Here is a 22,755-nt window from a genome sequence, read left to right as displayed (position 1 = left end):
TGTTTGAACATAAGCACAGTTACGTTTATTTAAAAGCAGATGTTCATTTGGCAGCCTTTAATGGTTCGTTTTGGAGCTGTTACGTATTGAGAGCGTATATGGTAAAGAAACAGTCAATTCATAGATTTTTTTTTTTTTGGTAGATTCTTTCAGTGTCCACACATATCCGAAGACTGATTCTTTATATACATGTGCTTTAATTGAAATAAATGTGTTTGGAAAGAGCTCTTCTTGGCTTTTGCTGTGCTGTGTTAAGACAAAGGTAGATTTATTTATCTTTTTACTTCTTTCCCCAAAGAAACGTTCCTTTCTCCTGGCCTGCTTTGTATCCTTCCTATGCGCCTGATGTACCTGGATCCATCTACCCGAGGAGACGGGCTCAAGTGCAGCACAGGGCTCGTTGAGCTCACTCTGAGCAGTGTCATGCCACAGTGCCGTAATGGGACACGAGAGTACTGAAGTATTCCGCGAATCTGACTGGATTTAGGTACAGCTGATACTCTGTCTCTGTTTGGGAGACACCACTGTAATCTGCTCCAGACCAGAGCAATCCATAGCACTTAGGCGTGCAGTGCTTCTGAAAACGCCCAGGTAACTGTGAATTCCAGTGGGGTCACTCACACCTGACAGCTCAGCAATGCGATGATTGCCTAGTGTTTGTGCACGTAGACTAAACCTAAACTGGGTTTCTTTTTGGTGATGGTGACAGAACTTAAGTTACTCTCCTGGTTTTGTAGTTCTACCAATATTACCGATGTTTTAAAGTTATGTGTGCAAACTGTTAGGGCTGTAGGAGGGTGAAGAATTTCTGTGCTTTTGTCTGCCTCGTCTGTGCTTTGTAAGTCATCAGCAGATCGAATGAGTTGGGCAGTTGTTTAGTTGTACTGAAGGACGATGTTAATCGTACCTTCTGGTTATCTCGCATGGAGAAGTCTCTGATTCTGTGTTCTGCTCTTCCTTCCTCTCCTTTAGCTTTGTTTTCTGCTTATGGAGTCTGCAACATCATTATCCCTGCTTCCTCTTAAACCTTTCCTCATCTATCTACCCGCTGGAATATGTGAGGGCAAGGAAATCTGCATACGCATCAGATGCTGTACTGGCCACAACTGTTTCTCTTCCTCTGCACACAGGGCATGGAAATACTACCAGCTAGAGAATTATATCCACTTGCTAGTGACAGGCATGAAAGGAAACTGCTTTTATTGTCCCAAGGCAATGCAGAAGGGAAGAGTCACTCTTACTAGCTGCTGTGTTTCTTACCATAAATTAATTTTGTTTGGGTGCTTTTTCTGTCTGTAAAAATCCTTATCATGGAGGCTGTTTCAGGGTAAACAATGTTTAATGAGGTCTTGAGGTTTCCCATCATGAGTGAAAGTTGTGGGAAAACTTGAGGAAACCGCAAATAAAATGTTCCTGTTTCAGGAACAGTTTGTATACAGGTGGAGGAAGGCTTGTGGATTTTTTTTTGCCTGTCTGTTGCTGTCACTTGGAAAGATAAAAGTATATGCAAAAACCGGACAGACAAGAATGCTAATGATTTTTTAAAATACAGGAATTGGTTTCCAAGCATGAGTTGTGGCAGAAGGTAGTAACCCATATGATAAAGGTTTTGAGTCCTGCTGTGGTTTGTAGGCAGAATGTTTTTGTTTAGGTATTCTGATTTGCTGCATATTAGGTTTATTTTATAGGACAGATGAGGCAGAGGACTAGAAAAATTATGAGTCTACCTTTAATCTGTTATAGAAACAGTTGTTAAAAGCTCTCTGACCGTGCATCTGACCTTTGTCTTTATACCTGTGGCTATCCTACCTGGTCATTCCCCTGATTATACTGAACAATAAGCTACTGTTAACTTTAAAATTTTCTATGTATCTGCCTTGTGCCTTCATCATTGGACTTCTGATTTGAAATTACTATTATGTTTTCCAATTGTAATTTGGTTCGATAAGGTAGCTGTGAATAGTTTGCTGTAGCTTACTAGTCCTGAAAGTGCTAGTTAGTGTTTAGAGGACTATGGCTTGATAAAGGTGCTTATGTGAATCTTTGATTCAGTATTTAATACGTTGTACTTCAGACATCAGTTTAATAGCTTTACTCAAATAGGAATTTATGCCAGATGATGAAATTTGTCTGAATACCAGCCTCCAAGCAGTGCCGTTGAAAGTCACTTGACTATTTTACCAGATTAGCATATTATTTTTAAATTTTTTTGGATCATCTGCTAATCTAAAGAATCACTCTCTCTTTAAATACAAAGAACATAACTGAGATGTATGTGTATATAACTCTAACTGGATTATATTTTGTCAATATAGTGGACCTAGTAACAAAAGCATGAAGAAGGCTGAGGTACTCAGTGCCATTTTTGCCTTGTTTTTTATGGGGAAAATAAAAATCCATAGGACCAGACAGTGGCTAATGTGGTTGGGAGACTGCTCTTTGTCATTGGAAGTTTGTGGTGATGGGGGAAGTTCCTGATGACCGTGGGAAGTCCTGCATCTGAAATGGCACACAGGCTGGGGGACGACGGGCTGGACGGCAGCTTTGCAGAAGAGGAGCTGGGCACCCTGCTAGGTAAGAAGTTGTGTCTCCGTGTGCCCAAGAGTTGCGTGCTGGACCGTATTAGCAAGACGGTAGCCAGCAGGTCAAGAAAAGGAAGCGCCAAATAGAAAGGAAGGATTCTGAGGCTGCACTGCAGCCCTGTGTGTGGTCTGGGGCTTCCCGGTATGGGGAAGGCGTTGACGTGTTGCAGTGATCCAGTGGAGCTGTTGGGGTCGTTCAGCGTTCCTGTCTGCAGTTAGGTAAAGATACAGCAGCAGAAAAATTGAGATCTAAGATACTTTAGTTTGAATGGAAAAAAATAAACACATCTTTATTTTATGTTTCTAGTCATTGTGTCTGGCGACACATGCCTTGCTATCTGGACTATTCTTGTACATCCCCAAAGAGATGGCAACTTACTTGTGTAGGTAGCGGTTATCTGCTGTAGGCGATGAGTGGAAGAGCCAGCGTTATTTAGAGGGAATATGAGAGGCTGTATGGGTTTGGGATACTAAGTGGCACCTATCAGGGTTGTGGAAAGGGACTGAAGAAGAGGGGCTTTGTGACTCCAAAGACAAGTGGAAAGAACTTCCTCAGGCACTGCAAATGATAGTGACGCTGTGGTTTACATTGCAACTCTCACCTTATGAAAAAGCAAATAGGGGGAGAGAAAAGATCCTTTGTTGTGGGGCAGAGAATGAAAAAGAGAGCCTCTGCTTTTGTCAGGTCTTTTCAGGAAGGTCTTTCCCCCATCCCTGTGTATCTATTGTCTCCTTCAGAGACGTAATTTGAAAGTGAGGCAAAATAAATACAAGTATGTTTTTATACATACATATGTATATACACCCCCCACACATACATGCAATAACACAAATTCATTCTTTTATTGCATGTTTGGGGGAAGGAAACTGGGATTCTGGCACTTGTGGAAGTGATAGAGAAAAACTTAACAATCCCAATGGAGATAGAGGGGTATTAAGCAGGAAGAACTCTAGTCAGTTTGACGTCTCCATTTTCCACTTCAAAGTTCCAGTTCCCTTTTCTGCAAAAATAGTTTATTCTAGAGAGGTCTAAATAACTAGAAGGTGGAATTCATTTGTAGTGATTCACTGCATGCTTTTTGACCATTTGTCAATGGTACAGTGCTTATTTGCTACTGTAGTTTGTCATCATTAATGTAAAAAAAATTATTGATTGTTTACAGACAATAAGTGAGTTTTGGTTTTTGCAGGGGATGTATTCGGTGTTCGCCTATGATAGAGAAGGGTTGTTCTTTGTAGACTGAATTCTTCAGCTGTTAAAATGAGCTTGTGGTATTTTCTGAAAATGAAGTTTTTAATGAAGGCATTGCGGTACCATAATAAAAAACTAGAAGGAAAGAGGTAGTTTTTCTTTTTGCTCTCTCTCCCAAGGTTTGATGTTAAATATTCTAGGTAATCTGTTTCTCTTAGATAAAAGTGTTGAAATGTGAATATCTGTATGCCTTTAGAAAGTATTTTGCTGTTAACGTTTTCAGTGCTTTCTCTCACATTTTTCTGCATGGAAAATATAAAATACATTAGGTTACTTATATGTGTTAATACTTTTGTATGTTGTAATATCCTACACATTCCTTTTGAAAATTCAGTTTAAGTATGTATTTATAGTGTTGTTGATTTTAAAGTTTTTGTAAGTAGTTTGGAAGAGCATTAAACTGACTGCAGAATTTCAAGGAACAATTTTGTGTCCTGGTAGGGGAGCTTCTATATTTATTCAAAAGTGCAGCCATTTGCATCACTGAAACAATCAAGTGGCATGTAAATACTGTGACTTGGTCCCTGAACTGTGAGCAATAGGAAATAAAGGGAATGAGAAGAGATTTTTATGTTACTTATCAGCATTTTTACTCCTAGACTTTTCAGAACTGAAATTATTGAAGGATTGCTTTATTAATCATTAAAATTTAGTTCATAGATTACACTGATCAAATATCATATACTGTCATGAAAAAAAACCTTGGAGGAAGCATGGTCAAACAAGTCCTTTTGAGATTGCTGCTAAACCAGTGTGCTTTCTAGTCCGGGGGGTGAGAGGAATGCTCTGTGTGTGTTACCTGCAGGGGCGGCAGTCGTGCGTCTTTAAGGATCAATTTGGGTGCAGTTTTGCATTTCTAGTCTGCAGTAGTGGAGCTGCTGAAGGGAGCTTTTGGTAGGTAACGAGGGAAGGACACTTGGTAAAGGATGTTGTACCTTGGTTGGTATTCAAGTGCTTTAATATATACTAAGCAAAGAAATTTCCATCTCTCTCCACCTTTCTCAGTGTGTCCTTTCGTAAAAGAGTTAAATGGGTATTTTTGGTTGGTTGGTTTCAGTGATTTTTTTTGTTGTTGTTTATGATTGCATTTTTTTGTATCGTGTCTGCACACTTTATTTCTGTTATTTCACTGTAAATCAGGTATTTTTAGAATAGTAGCTTTTTAGTACGGTCACCGTATTCTTTAATTTTTTTAATTATTTTATGGTTCTGTATTGTGATCATCCAGACAGAACAATTGATCCAGCATTGCATAACAATTAACACTACATTTACAGGCATGTTTTACAACTACTAGTTTCAGTGTAGCTTGTAGTATGTTGCATAGAGTAAATGCTTGATTGTTGGTTTTTTATTTGATGAACAAGTATAAATATAGCTCTTTACTAAGAACTATTTCTTTTATTAAGACAGTCCAATGGGATGCAAGAAAGGAGTTGACATAAAAGGGCACTTCATAAAAGGGCACTTCATATCATAAAACCAGCAATATCACTTGCTATGGATTTTGTGGAAAACCATAATGCATCTTTCACTTTTCAGAAGTTTGAGGCTTGGTGCATCCAGCTGGCCCTGTAAGCTGTTTTACAGCTTGTAATACTTAGCTATTCATTATTCTGCTCTTGCTGTCTTCCCTGCCCCCATTTTTTCCGTGTACATGATCATGTTCGATTTCTCTGGCTGCAGAGGTTGTTTGCACTAGGAGTATAGGCAGCATTTGTCAAAATTAATAAAAAAACTACTTTCTTGGAGAAATTACACTGTAATTTTTATATAGATGAGAGATGACATTAATTTATGTTGAACTCCATGTAGTATAGTAAAAAGCAATGCTTTGAAATAGAAGGTATTTTTGATGCAGAAAGCACTTGTTTAAGTATGGGAGTCACCACTGGGGATGGCCAGGGTAACATAAGACCAAGAAGTCAAGTTCGTGGTTGGTGCAAGCAAGATCTCTGTAGTTGCCTCTCTTTATATCAAATCTGAGTTTGTCTCAAAGGGGAGATGCTAAGCCTTGCGTGATAGCTTTCAGTGGAACTGAAGGTTATTGAATTAAATTCCCACAGCTTCCATAGCAATCTGGAGCTCGTGCTTGTGCTTCCTTTGTACAAAGGGCAGGCGGGATTGTTTTGTGGCGTGGCGTTTGGCAATAGGTGGGCAGTGGGTCAGCATGACTCTACTAGTTGGCTAGTTAGTTCCTTATAACCATGGCTGTTGTCTGATGGGAGTATCACGGGGACACAAAGAGGAACTGTAGTTATCGCAGTGGGGAAGTGGAGCTGTAGCAAACCTTACTTAGATTCAGGACGACCTTTATTTTTCTTCTATTGTAATTCAGAAGAGGGCAAAAATTCTGAAGTGCTGTAAAACAGGTTTACATATCTGTGGAAAAAATGCAAATATTGCTGGATCGCTCAAGCTAGAAGAATATCTTTATCTATAGAAAGGCAGGAAAATATGCATTTAAAAAGAGTATTTTTGAGTGAACTCTGCCCGCATTTGGTGCGTGTATACTCCTCTAAATCAGAAATTCTGCTCTGGTTTGAGCTGTGGTAAGTTCAGAACATAAACCTCTAGAGGATAGTACATGAGGAGCTTTTTTATTCATTTAGCACAACCATTTTGCCCACTTTTTTATCACAAAATGCTCTAAGCAATAACTTTCCATAACTCAAACTTTTACCATGGCGAAGTAAAGTAACTACTACAACTCTGCTTGAATCCAGAATAAGAGACCGATGAGAAAATGTCAGTCATTCTTGACATATTTTCTCTGCTTGATGGTTACACATACCATTTTTCAGTTGTTTCTGAGAGAGTAATAGTAACTGGAATGGATCTTACCTATGTCTTGTATAAACTCACTGCTGGTACAATCAAAATATAACTTAAATTCCAGCATTTTTGTTTATTAAATGCAGAATATACCCCAAAAGTATACCCAAAACAATCACAAGCTCAGTCGGTTACCTGGAAAGCAAAAGCAAGTCTTGTATTTACAGTTTCCTTTCCCTGCACTGGACTTTCTCGTGGGGGTGCCGGCGGGCAGTCCCCCGAGCTGCTGCTTGCATCGGCCCCTGCCCAGCCGGAGAACTGACAACACATTGACAAGCTCAGTATAAGCAAACTCAGATTCAAGGATCCTACATTGTAAAAACATTTAAGAGGTTGGCAAGCTCGAATGTTGCTAACAAAAACAGGGGTTTGTTTTGATGTTTAAATCTTGTGCTAATCCTCCTAAGTGTTTTTTATTTCTATAACTTCAGTTTCTATGATGTTTTCTTTCTGTCTGAAGTTACGATTCAAACACATTTGCTCTTCTCTATTTCCCAGTCACCAAGAAAATTTTGGTTTCTTGACAGATAAAAATTTATCCACGCTATTTGTGTCAATGTATTTGTAAGATACTAAATGTTGGCATGAAGATAGTGTTGCATCTATTTCTTATTGGATAGGGCCCAGAACCTAGTCCATGTGGCAAATCGTGGTGGTCAAAACTACCTTCAGATATTAAGTAAGAACATCTAGTGCTATTGTAATTCCTCAACAGACTTCTGTTTGAGTAGCTGGCTGGTCAATTGTTGCTCTCCATTTCAATACAAATTGATTCTTAAAAAAAAAAAAGGTATTTTAGGGCCACAGATGAACTTTGCAAAACTTGTAAAATATGCTGACTCAGGAAGTTTGCCTGAAGTCATACTGTAGTGCCACTGAGTTTTTCTTGCAGGGCTTTTTTTTCTTGTCTTGACTTTCAGCATCATAGCAAAACTCACACAACAGCACGCTCGCTGCCCATCATTGCGCTGTGCCATGCTTCCCCCTTGGTGGGAGCTGAAGACGGTCTGTGGGAGAAAAGTCCACTCTGCAGCTTAAAGCTGGCTGGGGTCGGCGGGGCTGGGGCACAGGGGCTTGTGGAAACTGGGGAGGGGAGAAGGGGGGGGTCACTTGTCACAAAATCATCAGCATCAAAATGACTTGATTACAGGAGACCGTCAGCATTTATGCAGAATAAATAAAAACGCCGCCTTTATTGAATAAAAGGTGACACCATGGATCCTGAAGTGCCATAGTGGAGGGGGTCACAGGAATAGGTTAGTGCCTGCTCATCAAGTCTCACTCTCTAAATCCTTTCAGTTCTGGTTTGGGATCCAGCTGCTGGCGGTTGGCAGCAGTGGAGAAATGAGGGAGGATAAGTGGGCTGCACTTGCTGTATTTATTCCTTTCCTAGCTTTCGTTAGTTCTAAATAGTGTTGATAATGCTAGTAAGGATTTTTTTTTTCCCCCCCTCAAACCACATCTTTTAATGTTGCATGTTCTAATTCCTTTTCCCTTACCACTCCGTCGAAGCAGCTTTTGCTTGCATGTGGCTCTGCTCTTGAGCCATCGATATTAGAGAGGTGACACTTCGGAAACATTTGCCACCACCCAGGCTTAGAAACCAGAAACTGAAAGGTTCAAAACGAACATATATTTTTAATTAGGCTATTTCTAATTAGCTTTTGTTTGTTTAGTTAGCCTCTTTAGCTGTGTGTGTGAGACAGGATGAACTATGAGAGTAAGAGTATGAATTAAGGAATGGCATTAACCTTGAAAATGTTTTCTACCTCTAATTTCACCTAATGTAGGATACTACATATTCCAACATAAATACCCATCTGAAAAAGCTATGTCAATGTAACACTGTTCTAACAGAACGGTATTTTTGAAAAGTGTGTAGTCATCTGTAGAAAGCTGCAGAGCCTGTTTTTGACTACAGGTTGTTGCATTTGCAAATGGGGATGAACTCTAATATCGGGCATATAATAGCTGCTGCAGCCCTGGGACTTCAAGCATTTGTTACTTCAAAATTATTCTAAGAGTGGTTTTTGCAAAAGTAGCACTGTACGTAGGGGAATGCTATTTGGTAGCTATACACGTAGGGAAATGCCACTTTGAGAAGTATCTTTTGCAAAATGTGTAAGAAATCAAAATTGTGAAGTTATAATACTACCACAGTTCCCTGTATTTTTCACGTGACTGTTTAAAGAATGTTATTTAATCCAGATATGAAGATTAATGCATTCCATGATGAGAGAAGATGTGATCGTACACTGTATTTTATTTGAAGAATGGCATATATAGTGACTATGTTTCTTTTGTATAAAATGTTTATGAAGTCATTTCAGACTATTTTTTTAAGTTTTTGTGAGGATAAGAACGTGCTAAGTGTAGGAATAGCATGCTTGCTGAGACGTAATATTTATTATCTTGATTAATTTGACAGGCGTGAAAGCAAAATGGCAGGAAACAGCCTTGTTCTGCCCATCGTCCTGTGGGGCCGTAAAGCCCCCACGCACTGCATATCCACCCTGCTGCTCATGGAGGATGCGTCGATGATCGTCACGGGATGCCATGATGGACAGATATGTCTCTGGGACCTTTCTTTGGATTTAGAGGTAAGACTAAAGTCTGTATAATCTTTATTTTCTTTGTGTTTAAAGCGTGTATTGTTGTCGCCAGTGTGATTTTTATTCTTCGATATTATAGTACCCTTTCTGGTCTTCAGTTCTTTCTATGCCCTGTTCACTTGTCCTTTCTTCCTCCCTCTCATGAGGCCCTACACACTTCCCATGGTGAACATTTCAGATTAGAAAGAGATGTTTTTGCTCTTGAACTTTGCTGCTCCTGCAGTACTTTTTTTTAAAGTAATTACTTCCTGTTTTCTGGAGCTGCGCTAAACTAGTTGTTATTTTCAAGTTTAACTGCTTAATATTGTTTTGTGAAAACAGATTCCCGTGATGAGAGGACTGTACTTAGAGAACTTTTTAAGGTTATTATTTTATTCAACCATTTTTTTCATGAAAACTGAAAGACAAAAAAGGCTTGTAGCAGAGATAAAGGTTGATGATTAATTGTTTTATGCCAGTGGCTGCCTTGGAGTTGAAATTGCAAGTGTCTATTTTGACTATGATCTCGTAGTTTGCTTGGTATAAAGAGTTTTAAACTCTTGGAATGGAATAGCAAAACAATCCTTTCTTGTAAAAAAAAAAAAAAAAAAAAAAAAAAAAAAAGCCTCATGCTTCAGGAAGAGTTTGTACTGAATACCTAAGAATCTCAATGTCTGAGAGTTACCCCCATAAATTATGTTTGTCTGGTATATTTGAAAAGAAAGAACGGAAGAAAGCTACTAATTCTTTCTAGAAAGGACAAATAAAGGGCAGTATTCGTTTTTTATCTTTAATCTATGCATGGGCTTTATATAAACTTATTTATGAATATATAGGGTTGTGAACTATACTTGATTGGGGGGAGACTATTGTTGCAATACAACACAATCCTTTCATTCAAAATGGGCCAAATTCAGTTTATGATTTAAAAATATTAATAGCATGAGTTTGCAAAATGCCTTTTTTCATAAATTTGCATTACAGTATTAGGTGGAAACTTTTTTCACATACTATAGCAGCATTCTGTGCAAACTCTTTCAAGATTATATATCAGCTGCTATGCTAATTAAATGTATGTATATATTAACATATTTTTTTATCATATGTAAAATGGAAATCTGGAATATGTATATTCTGGTTAAGTAATAGTGCTTATGTTATTTTTACTTCACGTTTTATTTCCCTGATTCCAGATTAATCCCAGAGCTCTGTTGTTTGGTCATACAGCCTCAGTTACTTGTTTATCAAAGGCTTCTGCTTCCAGTGAAAAGCAGTATATAGTGAGTGCATCAGAAAGCGGGTGAGTTTCCTGAGGATTTATTAATATGCAGATCTGTTAAATCATGGAAATTGAGGGTAGGGGATAGACCAGGTTGTTTACATACGCAGTATTTTTTACTTAATCTAATGTCTATAGATATTCCAGATGATGGGACTTCTCTACCATAGATACTGAGTGTGGTGTGAATTTTGGATTCATGGCCTGAAAGGAGCGTAGGGAAGTGCCTGAGATCCTGGGGCGTTTCCTCTGTTATTGGTTGTACCGTGGGAGTCGGTGGCAGGACACCACACATGTGCATGTAAAGTAATATGTGGAGCACTGGATGCGACTTACGTTTGGATGGGCAATGAGATGCGTGACGTCGTTTCCTTCAGTCAAGGCACTTCTGTGCTGTCATCTTTTTGCTTCTGTGAGTTTGTCAGTTCAGTTGACAGTAGATCCATATTTTGCTCCTTTTTCTCTGCTCATCCAAGATCTGTTTCTTGAGTGGAAGCAAGCTTGAGTTGTAGTGTAGCTTGTTTGCAAGAAATGATTCCAAATACATATTTTAAAACTTGGAAACCTGTCACACAATTTATCTATATTTCTGTTGCCGTGTTTGATTTTTATCCTTAACAAAAATACATCAGTAAATACATTTTATTTTTTGAGAGGTTTTATTTACTAATCAGTGTAACTGTTTGGGAGGGGAAAGGGTTTCTCATGCAGCCGACACTATTGGGGATTGCAGTCAGGTAATTTAAAGGAGAAAAAAGTCATACTCTGTAACTTTTTAATAAAATATACTGTACATTCACATTTTAGCCCAGATTTTGGGCTAATTTATTGAAAAGTCATACAATCTGATAAATTACAGGTCAAAGCTTTGGGGCCAACTAGTTTTGTCATCCATAACTTGCACGTTATTTCTCCCCCACCTCTTCTGCTTCCCATCCTCTGCCTCAGGCTGAGTACAGGATCTTTAGTAACTGACTATCCTCTACTAGGAGAGCACTTTCAGCTGGCTAAATAACTTGTTCGGCTGTGGTTCCATGCTGTAGCTTTTGCCATCTTGAATTCAGTTCCCCTCCTGCTATGGAGAGCTTTCCCCCATGCCCCTGGGAGTTCACAGCCCTCAGGAGCTGTGGTCCACATCAGTGCAGGCAGACTGGCAGCACAGCTCGGGCAGGACGGGGAAGAGGACCCAGCTTAATAAGCCTTGCAGAGACAGGGAGCTCCTGCCACAACAGCTGCCAGCGCTTTCTCAAGAGCTCTTCAAGGCCGGACAGCAACTTAACCAAAGTTGGCGGCGAGCCCAGGCCAGCCCCTGTGATTGGGAGGATGCATTCCCCGTATCCTTGTATCTATGCTCGTACTCTGCCTGGCTACATGAAAGTGAGTCCTCGTTACCAGCAAGCAGTTTCTAGGAGACAGATCAGGGTCTTGTTCTTCTGATAGAGTCATTCTGGAAGGCAGGAGCTTTTTTTCCCCAAAATATGAGCCAACTTTTGGTTCAGGGAGTTGGAGTAACTACTGTTGTTACCAAGAGTCTAGAATAGCTTCTGAGTTTCTAAGTAGAGGTACAAGCATTTCAGTTATAAATGAATTGTCTTCCTCCATAGACTTGCATTGAACCAGATGGTTGCCCTTCACTTTTGTTTGATGGCAGGCTGTCTCATAGTACTGCTGACTTTTAGCATCTCTTTCTTGAGTCTTAACAGCACAGGGAACGCTACGTATTGAGGTGTGGTATAGGTTTAAAATGGATTAGCTCTCTCTGCAGAGACTATTATTCTGGAATAAAAGTAACTGTATTTTGGAAAGAAGTTGTAATTACACATCATCATATTCCTTCTTAAACTAGCGGAGACTTTGAACACTCTTAGATTTAATGTGGTATGCATGTGTAATTTGTTTTTCAAGTATGCCTTTCCGCTTTACCTTTTCAAAGTTTGCTTTGGGAAGTTAACACTTCCAACTCAGTTGTCTTTCACTAGGCAAAATATTTGACCGGAAAGTATTTGCAAAGGTATTCCTTCCAAGGGCATCAGTCTGTTCTTGAGGGCTTTCTCATTTATGTACAGAACTTACTGTTTGAATGACAGACTTTTGTGGTATGCAAAACAAGCTTATAAAAGGAAAAAGTTGTGTGAGTCTGGGTTTTTTTGTTTGTTTATTTGCTTTGTTTTTAAAAGGATGTTTACCAAAATGTGGACCTCCAGGCTGAGGCCGATTTGATCAACTCTGGTTGAGGAAGGAATTTCTTAACCTCTGCCTATATAAATGTAGCTGGCCAGGTATAGATTTGTTATGTATCCAAATAAAATAAAGAAGTTTTTTATCTGGAAAAGGTGGGCAACAATACAAATGACTAACCTTTTAACCTGGAAGTTGAGAGTAGAATGTGTCAAAACTTAAAATTTCCACCTTGTAGTGATTGTGGTACTAAGTAATCTTTTTCCTTTGGATTTAGAACAAAAATATGTTTTCATTGTGAAACTATATAGCTGATGTTAAGGGAAAAAGGTGAGACAGCAACTATTCCAATTAAATTTTAACACAAAATTTAAAAAGTTTTTTTAAAAAAATACTGTAAATAAGGGGAATGGCTGCTAATTGGAATGAATTAATACAGGTAACTGTAATCTTTGTTCATAAGGCAAGTTGGAAAAGTAGCTACTCGTACTACTTATAATTTGTTGTTCAGTGCTTTCAGTTGGGTCTTAGAAGTGCTGAAGAGTACCAGGGGATGCTTCCACCTCTTAACAGCCTGGGCCCTCAGAAAAACCCTGTGTTCACTGCCATCTGACACAGTTCCGTTCTCTGTAATGCTGTTTTCTTCCTCACAAATGTGGAGAAGGCAAGCTATTCTTTGGGCCACTTAGGGGATGCAGTAGAAGTATATAATGACTTGAAACATTTGTGAGAGAAGTGAGAAATTCTTGGTTATGTACTTGTATTTACTTAATATTGATTGTTTATGGTGAACCTTGGCATTTCACTTGTTTCCCCTTATCTTTGTAGAGGAGAAGAGATTGTGTAGATTCAGGTGGAAGGACTGGAAATTCAAGTTGATTTTGCGTTTCCTTTATCTAAATATAGTTTGTGTAGTCACTAACAAATGGTTCAAATGGTTAAGTTTCTCCCAATGTAGATGATTTTTAAACTCTTAGAAGATTGAAATATTTTCCATGTCGCTTTAATCTGCCTCTTATATTTTAGGGAGATGTGTCTGTGGGATGTGAATGATGGGAGGTGCATAGAGTTTACTAAACTAGCCTGTGCACATACTGGCATACAGGTTAGTACTTTGTGTATGTTACAGAGGTCCTATTCTATATTGCAATGCATTGATAACTATAGATCAGTTATCAAAGCACGGCTGTTCTGTTTCTTTTTAAGCTTAATACTGAAATATGCATATAATGTCACTATCTCATAAATAGTTTATGCTGTATCATCAAATGCCCTAGAGCTGGAAATATGTGCTGTGCTTCAACGTTTAAAAAAATGTATCATAATTAATGAGAGAGGCTGGAAAGAAGGGAGGAAAAGGAGAAAATTTTTGGAGAAGTACTGCTAGGGGAGGTGGGAGTGTGAGGATGATCTTAGCAGGGAAGACTGAGGCAGGCTTCTGTCAGCTCCAGGAGCTGGGTGTACAGCCTTGGGAAGATAACAGGAAAAAGGGGGCCTCTGCAAAAAGCTCCCCTCATCAGTGCAGAGTAGTAACTTTTAAACATATAGGCATTTGAATATATTTATGAAATTATGGTTTTGATTAAAAATGAAGTCGTCACATGGAGTGTAACTTCTGTATTTTGTTAATATCCATTTAGTTCTATCAGTTTACAGTTGGGACTCAGCGTGAAGGGAGACTATTATGCCATGGACACTATCCAGAAATTCTTGTTGTGGATGCTACCAGCCTTGAAGTTCTTTATTCTTTATTGTCAAAGATATCACCTGACTGGATCAGCTCTATGACTATCATTCGATCCAATAGAACACAAGGTAATTATTTTTGTTGCTTTTTTTAATGGCTTTTTTTATGGCTTTGCTTCCCTGTAGAAGAAACACTTTTTTCAACTTCTTCAAGAACCTGGGGAGGAACTAGGATGTTAACTACTTGTGATCTAGGGCAACACCCAGCAAGCACTAATCTTCCCAAAAAGCAAAGTATACGTAGTTGTTTCTAGTCCCTTAAAAAGAGGCTCGTTTAATATCTATGCAGTATTGTCTCTGTTCCATCAAATGGGAGTTTTGGCTCTGGCTAAAATGCAGCTGCTTTCTCATTAACAGAACCTAAAATCTAGCCAAATCACTAAGTGTGCATGCGCTTCGCAGGATCCAAGCTCACCTGGTAAATAGATTCAGTTCTGTTATCTTCAGTGTGTGCATTTGCTGGAACCTGAAGGACAAGGAACCTTCCTACAGGAAGAGTGATATTTATTTTTTTTTATTTTGAATAAAAGTGTATTCCACTAGGGTGATAACTTTTTTTCTCTTTGAGAATTGAGAGAGAGTGTTCTGGAGAGCACTCTGACAGCAAGAGCCTGGAAACTGGCACAAGACTGAAGGAGGGGGTGCAAGCACTCTTAAATGCTAAGGCTGTATCTGCATTGCTAACGTGATGTGTAATATACATAGAGATCATTTGGCAAGCTATACATTGCAATTTTTGACAAGATATATAAGTACTATGAGTATTTCTTGTGATTAGGAGTTTTATAAAAAGCGCTGTCATAACATTTTTCAAAGCTATTATTGTAGGAAATGTGTCTAAGGAATGAGCTGATTAGAGTACACAATAGGATTAAAAAACCTGAAGACTGTAGAGGGAGGAACTTCTAAAAGTGATGACAGTCAGTTTAGTGGCAAGGTGTGTGAGTAGGCTCATGTTCGGTGGTGGATTAGTTGACATGGTTTGAAGTGATACCTGTCCACACGTCTCTTTTGCTTTGCTAGTTCGTGTTAATTTGCTAGGCTTTAAATTCTGGCAGTTGAGGCAGAGAGGTGTCTCATTCAGGTTTTCCTGTTGTGGAGACTGTAATTTCCAAGAGGTTTGGGGAACACTAAGGAAGATCCTGACAAAAGGAGAGATTTTTATCCTGAGTTAAGGCTCACAGCAGGTGTAAATTGAGTGTTCCCAAAGCCCTGGAGTGGGAAAGCTCAATTGCTATCCCCACAACATCTAAGTTGCTGGAACAACTGGAAGTGAACTCTGGTATAAAGGGTTTCCTGATACTGCCTTTAATTTTATTTCTTGTGTTGTAATCACTTTTATATTGTAATCAAGAAGTTACCCCTTGGATTTTGGTCCTACACCAGACTTGTCTGGCAGAAACAGGAATGTCTAGAAAGTTTGACTAGCACTTGATACGCTCTGTTTTTTGCGAAGGTAATGACTCTAATGGAGTAATTTTGCAGAGATGCCCTTTGGGAACTGGTGGCCAAGAGGTGCTTGGGCAGCTGTACAGCCAGCATATGCTTCCCAGTGAACTTCAGTGTCCTCGCAGGCTGCTGTGGGCAGAGAGAGCTAGGCATAAGCAAGAAATCTCTTTTCGGGAGAGTAGCCCCTTGCCTTTGGGGAGAGCAATGGGACGAGCCACAGTGTCTGTTAGTAATACTAGATAAAACTGTGACTTCCCTTCCCCCCATTTAATTTGAGCCCTGAGTATTAATTGAGAAATGTAAACACAAAACCATGGAATCCGTGTGTGTGCGTGTGCATATGTGCTTCTGGAATACCACTTTGCAAATAAACATTTGATTTTGAAGCAAACACTTCAGGAATGTTTTGATAAACGTTTAGTGTTGAGGTACTCTCAGTTTATTTTTGTACTCGGATATGCACAAGTGTGCAACAAAATGAAGATGTCCTTGTACTTATCAGCCTAATGTTTGTTTTTCCCCAGAGGATACTGTTGTAGCGGTTTCGGTGACTGGCATCCTGAAAGTATGGATAATAACCTCTGAAGTTAGTCGGATGCAGGTAAACAAAGGCTTCTGAATTAACGATATTTCCTGTTGTGATGAAGGGAGAACTTCTATTAATGCCGTTTCCTGTTCTTCCAACTACCTAATGATATTATGGGTTTTTTTCTCTTTGCTGTTTGAAAATCAGCTTCCTTAATTTTGCTTTATTGATTCTTCAAGTTACCAGCAGCATTCCTAATCTCTATCATGTTTGACTTGGAGAATGTATTTCAAAATTAAGACTAGGATAGTCTCCAATTTCTACAAATCTATTTTATTTATTTGTACCATGTAATGATTTGTGTTAATATACAATTATTCTTGTTAATATACAAGTATTCTTTTAATTTTCCCCTCTTAAGTCCTATTCTTTTGTTAAGTCATCTTGTACTACACTCCACAGGAGTTTTGAGTTCCAAAGGGAATTTAGTAACAAAGATTGTTACAGTATTGTTTAACTTTCCAAGCTGATACAGGTGCTGTACTGCATGCATAAGTTTATTCAGTACAGGGAAAACTTTTATATGCAAGAGCTTGCGGTATCAGTACTCATTAGTTGAAAGAGATGATGCTAATAAATATGCATTTACTCTGTATAGTACAGATAGAAGAAATAAGTCACAGAATTAAAGCTTGCCCTGTACTGCATAGGGAGTGTTTGTGGCATTATAGAAGTGACTTTATCACAATACTTCAGGTTTTAAGATTAAGTTCTCCAGCTGCATTTCTTATGCTCATAAAACATCTGTACTTAAATTTTCAACATTTTTCATTATAGTTTTGTTATATCACACTATGTTACTGTTATTATTAAATTTAATATTAACTCTTATTTAGTATTAAATTTTTTTATTAAATGTGGTATTTATTTTGAGAAATGTAAGAAGTGAGATGTGGAGATGCCTGAAGGGTTTCAGGAATTTTCAGGAATTTTCATTGTTAGGCATTATCTACAGCTCTCTTTGTTATTTGGCAGTTCCTGCCTTCCTGTGTACTAATGAATAAAAGTCCTTAAAGGACGTTTGCTACACAGCTCATAGACATCTGGCAAATTAGCTATTCACAGAAACCTCTTGTAAAAGAGATACCTTATTACAGATGTTTAGCAACCATGGAAAAATAACCTTATGATATATAAATGAACAATTTTTTGATGAACATTTGTATTCCCATAATGTTTGTAATGCAAAAGCAACACAGTTTGCATTAGCTTGGAAGACCAATATAATGGAATTCCTTGCTTCTGACCCCATCAGGGGACAGAGGTAGTATTCATGGCTTTTTGTTTCATAGTTGCAAACTTGATGAAATTACGTTTGCTCTGAAAGCATTTTCTGGAAACCCTTGTCATACAGCTAGTAATGTTTTAGCTAATATCACATTTAACAGTTACACTTTAAAAAAAAAAAGGCAGCTGTGAGCAGTGAAGAGTATTGGCTGTTAGAAAAGTAAGAAACACAAAGACATAACTAAACAGAGCTTATCACAGTCTAGGTTATTTGGGATATGGGGAACCTTGAAAGAATGAAATGTGAGCTGAATCTGCTTACTTTCAGCTGACTATTTGGTTGCAAGGTAAGTCATTGACAGTGGTGATACTAAATAGGCACCACTAATCTGTGTAGCTGGGGAATTTGTTAGACTTAAGTGACGAAAGAAGACACCACATGCTCTTGCAGATCTTCTTATGAGGAATAATAGAATAAGAACAGCTACAAGTGTTTGGTTTTTCCTTAGAAGTTGTCCATCTGGCATCTTATGAAACGACATAGTCCCTTTTCCATCACATGGTCTCTGTCATGTGCCTAAGTTCAATTTGAGCAAGAGAGAAAATCAGCTGGGTATTTTCTTGTTTTCTGATTTCCATCTGTATGTTGTTCTGTGTAGAGACTCTTAAGTTTCAGATGCTGGTTGCTATCTCACTGTCTGAGCACTTAAATGGTTTCTGTGTAGGACAGAATGCTTATTCCCCGTTTTGAAGATGAGGAAATAGTATTTCAGGAAAATACTATCTTGCCACAGATATCTGTAACAGAGTAAGGAGTTGTGATCTAGCGCATCTGAGTCCCCACTTCTGCCTTAGTTGCCTGGCTATCCTGAGTTTCTCTGTCCTGTCTTGATAAGGTTGTTCTTTATAGAAGTGAGGAGCCCCATGAAATTGGTTGAAGTGAGTGGAACTGCAGGCAGGTCTTTCTGTAAGTCTCCTGTTTATACCCACAGCAGGGTATCTGCAGCCTTCAGGTTGTTTCAGCTGGGTTTTTATAACTGTAAGCCAAAATTTTCAAATGACGAATGGCATCACTGTCCTTCCTTCCTTCAAAGTATCCCAAGTCAGAGTGAGGATGGACAATTGGTCAGATGTATAGTTCACAAGTGTGGATTAGCTTGGGAGCTAGTTGGGGTGTGTTCCAGATCTGGACAGGTTAGCAGTGACCACCGTCAATACAACCTGAAGAGAAAGTTTTGCTTTGAGGCAGTCCCACGTTAATCAAGGTACAGCACGGATGCAATAGGCCACTCTGATACTCAGACTCAGTAGAGGGTGTTCGGCCAAATGAATATTTGCTAGTGCTAGATTGACTCTCAGAAGATCGTGGTCAGCAGTGACTGAATCTTAACCTCTGGCCAAGGGTCAGTCTGCGACTGAAAACTTTGAGACGTGGTCATGCTAGTGGACATGAGGAAGGGATCGGGCTTGTGTATTCAGCAGTTCAGCTCCCCGGCTCTGCTGGTGTGCTGGTCAGTACTTGCATTTGATTAGGGCTATACACATTATGCTCCTTAAATAAAAGTGCTAACCTCCTGTTGGTGCCATTTTTGTGTGTCTCTACGAGTCAACTTCTTACTTATCACTTCTTTAGTTCTGCTTTTCTGCGCATTTGCTACGCTTGTACTTGTGACTGAGTCTGCAGACTTGACTCTGTAGCACAAGAAAGTTGGTATTCAAGATATGATACACCCAAAGGAGTATCAAAATAAAACATAAGTGTTCATTTCAGTTAAAATTTACAGAAACATTACAAGCTCATGACGCGAGCAAATTTAAAATCATCAAGAAATGCCTTTCTTTGAACATTTTGCTACAGAAGGTAGCATGCCTCTGTTTAATTTGTGCTTTATAATTGTAAATAAAATGCAGTTAACTTAATGTTGGTTTTGTTTGGTTTTAGGATACAACACCAGTATTTGAAGAGGAGTCCAAACCTATTTATTGTCAAAACTGTCAAAGCATTTCTTTCTGTGCGTTTACCCAGCGGTCGTTGTTGGTAGTGTGTTCCAAATACTGGAGGGTAAGGCAAGCTAGCTGAAGAACACCTGGCTGCTTTTCACTGTAGAAGCTGATTTAATTAAATTGCCAGTAAGACGTTTAGATCAAGATGCCCTAAGTCCTTTTAATGTGTATATTGAAACTGAAATTAGCTGCTGTCTGGGCATTTTAATCTGTAATTGGTTAATGACAGACTTCTCTGTTTCTCTTCAGGTTTTTGATGCTGGAGACTATTCCCTCTTATGTTCAGTCCCTAGTGAAAATGATCAGACCTGGACGGGTGGCGACTTTGTGTCAGCTGATAAAGTGATTGTATGGACGGAAGATGGACAAAGTTTCATATATAAATTACCAGCCAGGTAGTCAACAATTAAATACTCCATTTTTTTTTTGAGGTAAAAACATGAGTACGTTTGAAGAAATACTGAGTATCTTTGGCTTCTATTTTGTTACAAACTAATATGAATGTTGCAGAAAGCAGTATTCTGTGAGCGTATTTTGAAGTGTGTGTCCCCTAAATGTATCATGTTGAAGCAATGCTCAGTAAATGAGATTGCCTCAACCAAGATTGCTTCACTATTTTCTGAAATTACACAAACTGTTTTTCACTTCCCAGTGGAGCTGTGTGATGGGAAGAAGTGCATGTTGCTGTTGAACAAGGGTCATAAAATAAAATATTATTTAAGTATTTCCTTAACTAGGTCCAAATAAAGAAGAAAAAGATTTTGCTATATGGAGTAGAATGTAAATGATGATTGTATTGTAAGAGAGTACTCTTTCAGTCTATTAAGGGAAGGCATGAACAGTGGAGTTTGTGCATGTATATGTGAAAATATAAAATCAATTTAAAATTGGGTATCGAAGAGGTTAAATGTAGAATGACAAAAGTAAAATAAAAAACTTTTCTTCTGACATCTTCATGACATGCAAACACCTCTCTGTTCTGGGTAGAGAGATGGTTTTTATCTTGGAGATCCTTGAATATTTTCACATAAATCATGCAAGAACTCCTTTCTCACACTCTCACGTCATTCGAGCATAAGGATGCCAGCAGATCTGTCTGGTGATCTGTTGGAGGAATCCTTGGATTTGGTGTGTTTTGGGTCCTGAGTCTGAGGCCAGGTGTGTGGAAGTCCAAAGCAGACCTAAAGCCAGGCTTCCTTCATTCTTCTTTCTTTCAGTTCTGAATGTGTGTGGGAACTGAGCTGGAGACATTTGGAGCAGCTATTAATGCACAGGGTGTGCTTTGTCAATTAAAATTAGAGTAATGATCTGCTATACACTGTATTAACAATTGAAAAAATGTAATGTTTAAGGGCTTGGGGGCTGTTTTTGCTTAATATTATTTAGTTAGACGGTGATGTAGTAATTACTCTCTAGTAATATAAGGAATTTTGTTCCTTTCTCTTTGTTCTTAAACCCAGCTGTCTACCAGCTAGCGATTCATTTCGCAGAGATGTGGGGAAAGCAGTAGAAAATTTAATTCCGCCTTTATTGTACAGTGTGTTGGACAGAGCAGATAAACAGGTAAAATATATTTCTTTGGAGTTTCTTTAATAGACTGCATTTCTCTTTTAGAGTTGAAACATGCATACATCATGACCAGTTCTTCTCTTTCAAAGACGACCTTTAGGATTTCTTATTTTCCTAGAGAAAGTAGACAGATGCAATTTCCCTGCTGTTTTGTTTGGTTTGGTTCTTGTTGGTTTTCAAATAAACACAGAGGTTAGTCTCTGGTCAAGTGAATCTTCAGTTCCTATATACTAACAGTTTATCATTCACCAACGCCTGGAGAATTAGAAGTCAAGTTGTGATGTGCATGATGATTAGGCCATCACTGAACAAGAGCTTTTAGAATCACAACTTTGAATTTGAAAGCTTAAATCCTTGCAAAATAAAGAATATCCAATTTTGTAGGCCAAAGTCCTGTTTGAGCTATACTTCATTTTTACGTTGTACTGTGAACTCTCTGCTATAAATTAATACATCTAAAGCTGTTGTATGTTATGCCTAGTACTTATGCCTATACTACTAGGTACGAGTAACTGTCAGGTTTACAAATGCTGTTATTACAGGACTATTGTAGGAATCTTTTTTTTGTCTTAACCATTTAATCTTTTGCAAAGTTTGGACATTGAAACATTTATATATTTCATTTTTTTTCTTATGTTGTCAATCAACATTAAAACTTTCTTGCTTCTGTTGTGGACCACATTCCTTACTGAGCAGTGTATGTTTAGCTCACCATTGCAGTTAGAATGTTAACAATCTTATATATGTGTGTGTGTATTCTAAAATATTCTGAATATGAATATATTTAGAACAAAACCAAATATATGTAAAAATCTTTTTTCCTGTTCCCTAAACCTGTGAATTGTTTTGTAACTAACCACAGTTTCTTTTGATTTGTATTTATTTATTTATTTCTGTATTTATTCTTTCTCCTGTAAGAAAGATAAAGTGTAAAGTAGCCAGTTTTTTCCTGCTTTTAAAAGGTACAGTGGATTATGTGGGGAAAGTAAATTTTGAGGTTAGTGCATGGTTTGCATATGTTCTGAAGTTGTTTTTTGGTTTTTTTTTTAACAGCTACTAATATGTCCTCCAGTTACCCGATTCTTCTATGGACATAGGGAGTTTTCTTATAAACTGTTAATCCAAGGAGACTCTTCAGGGAGACTGTGTATTTGGAGTGTGCCTGATACTCTTGAACAACAAGATAGTGCAAAAGGTATACCTAATTCACAGTCTTGTTGCCAAGTCTTTTAATGGGCATCTCTATTTTTTGTTGTGCGTTTTGTTGCTGGATAAAGCACCACTGCTTTTCCTACAGATCCATGAAGTTGTTTTTAATTGTTAGTTTCTTATAAGAGTTATAGTAACTTAATTTTTTCTCAGATGATCAAAATCTTAAATTTACTCTGAATATTTTTCAGATACTAAGTTTTAACTGCTTTATTCCAAATACTAGCTATGGTCATTGCTGTCTGCCT

The 22,755-nt window shown here is 38.3% G+C and overlaps 1 protein-coding gene across 1 annotated transcript in view; it reads left to right on the top strand.

The window, feature by feature from the left end:
* Window positions 1-22,755, top strand: part of WDR7 (WD repeat domain 7) — a 148,437-nt gene that overhangs the window by 3,941 nt on the left and 121,741 nt on the right. The window contains exons 2-10 of the mRNA XM_059833252.1: window positions 9,098-9,269; window positions 10,454-10,560; window positions 13,744-13,822; window positions 14,358-14,532; window positions 16,437-16,513; window positions 19,668-19,787; window positions 19,979-20,124; window positions 21,190-21,292; window positions 22,352-22,493. Coding sequence (XP_059689235.1) covers window positions 9,111-9,269; window positions 10,454-10,560; window positions 13,744-13,822; window positions 14,358-14,532; window positions 16,437-16,513; window positions 19,668-19,787; window positions 19,979-20,124; window positions 21,190-21,292; window positions 22,352-22,493 — 1,108 coding nt within the window. The 5' untranslated portion in view covers window positions 9,098-9,110. The remainder of the gene's footprint in view (window positions 1-9,097; window positions 9,270-10,453; window positions 10,561-13,743; window positions 13,823-14,357; window positions 14,533-16,436; window positions 16,514-19,667; window positions 19,788-19,978; window positions 20,125-21,189; window positions 21,293-22,351; window positions 22,494-22,755) is intronic.

The sequence above is a fragment of the Gavia stellata genome, chromosome Z (genome assembly GCF_030936135.1).
Source record: "Gavia stellata isolate bGavSte3 chromosome Z, bGavSte3.hap2, whole genome shotgun sequence".
Taxonomy (NCBI): Eukaryota; Metazoa; Chordata; class Aves; order Gaviiformes; family Gaviidae; genus Gavia; species Gavia stellata.
The sequence above is the reverse complement of the archived record's forward strand: the minus strand, read 5'-3'. Positions and strand labels throughout refer to the sequence as shown.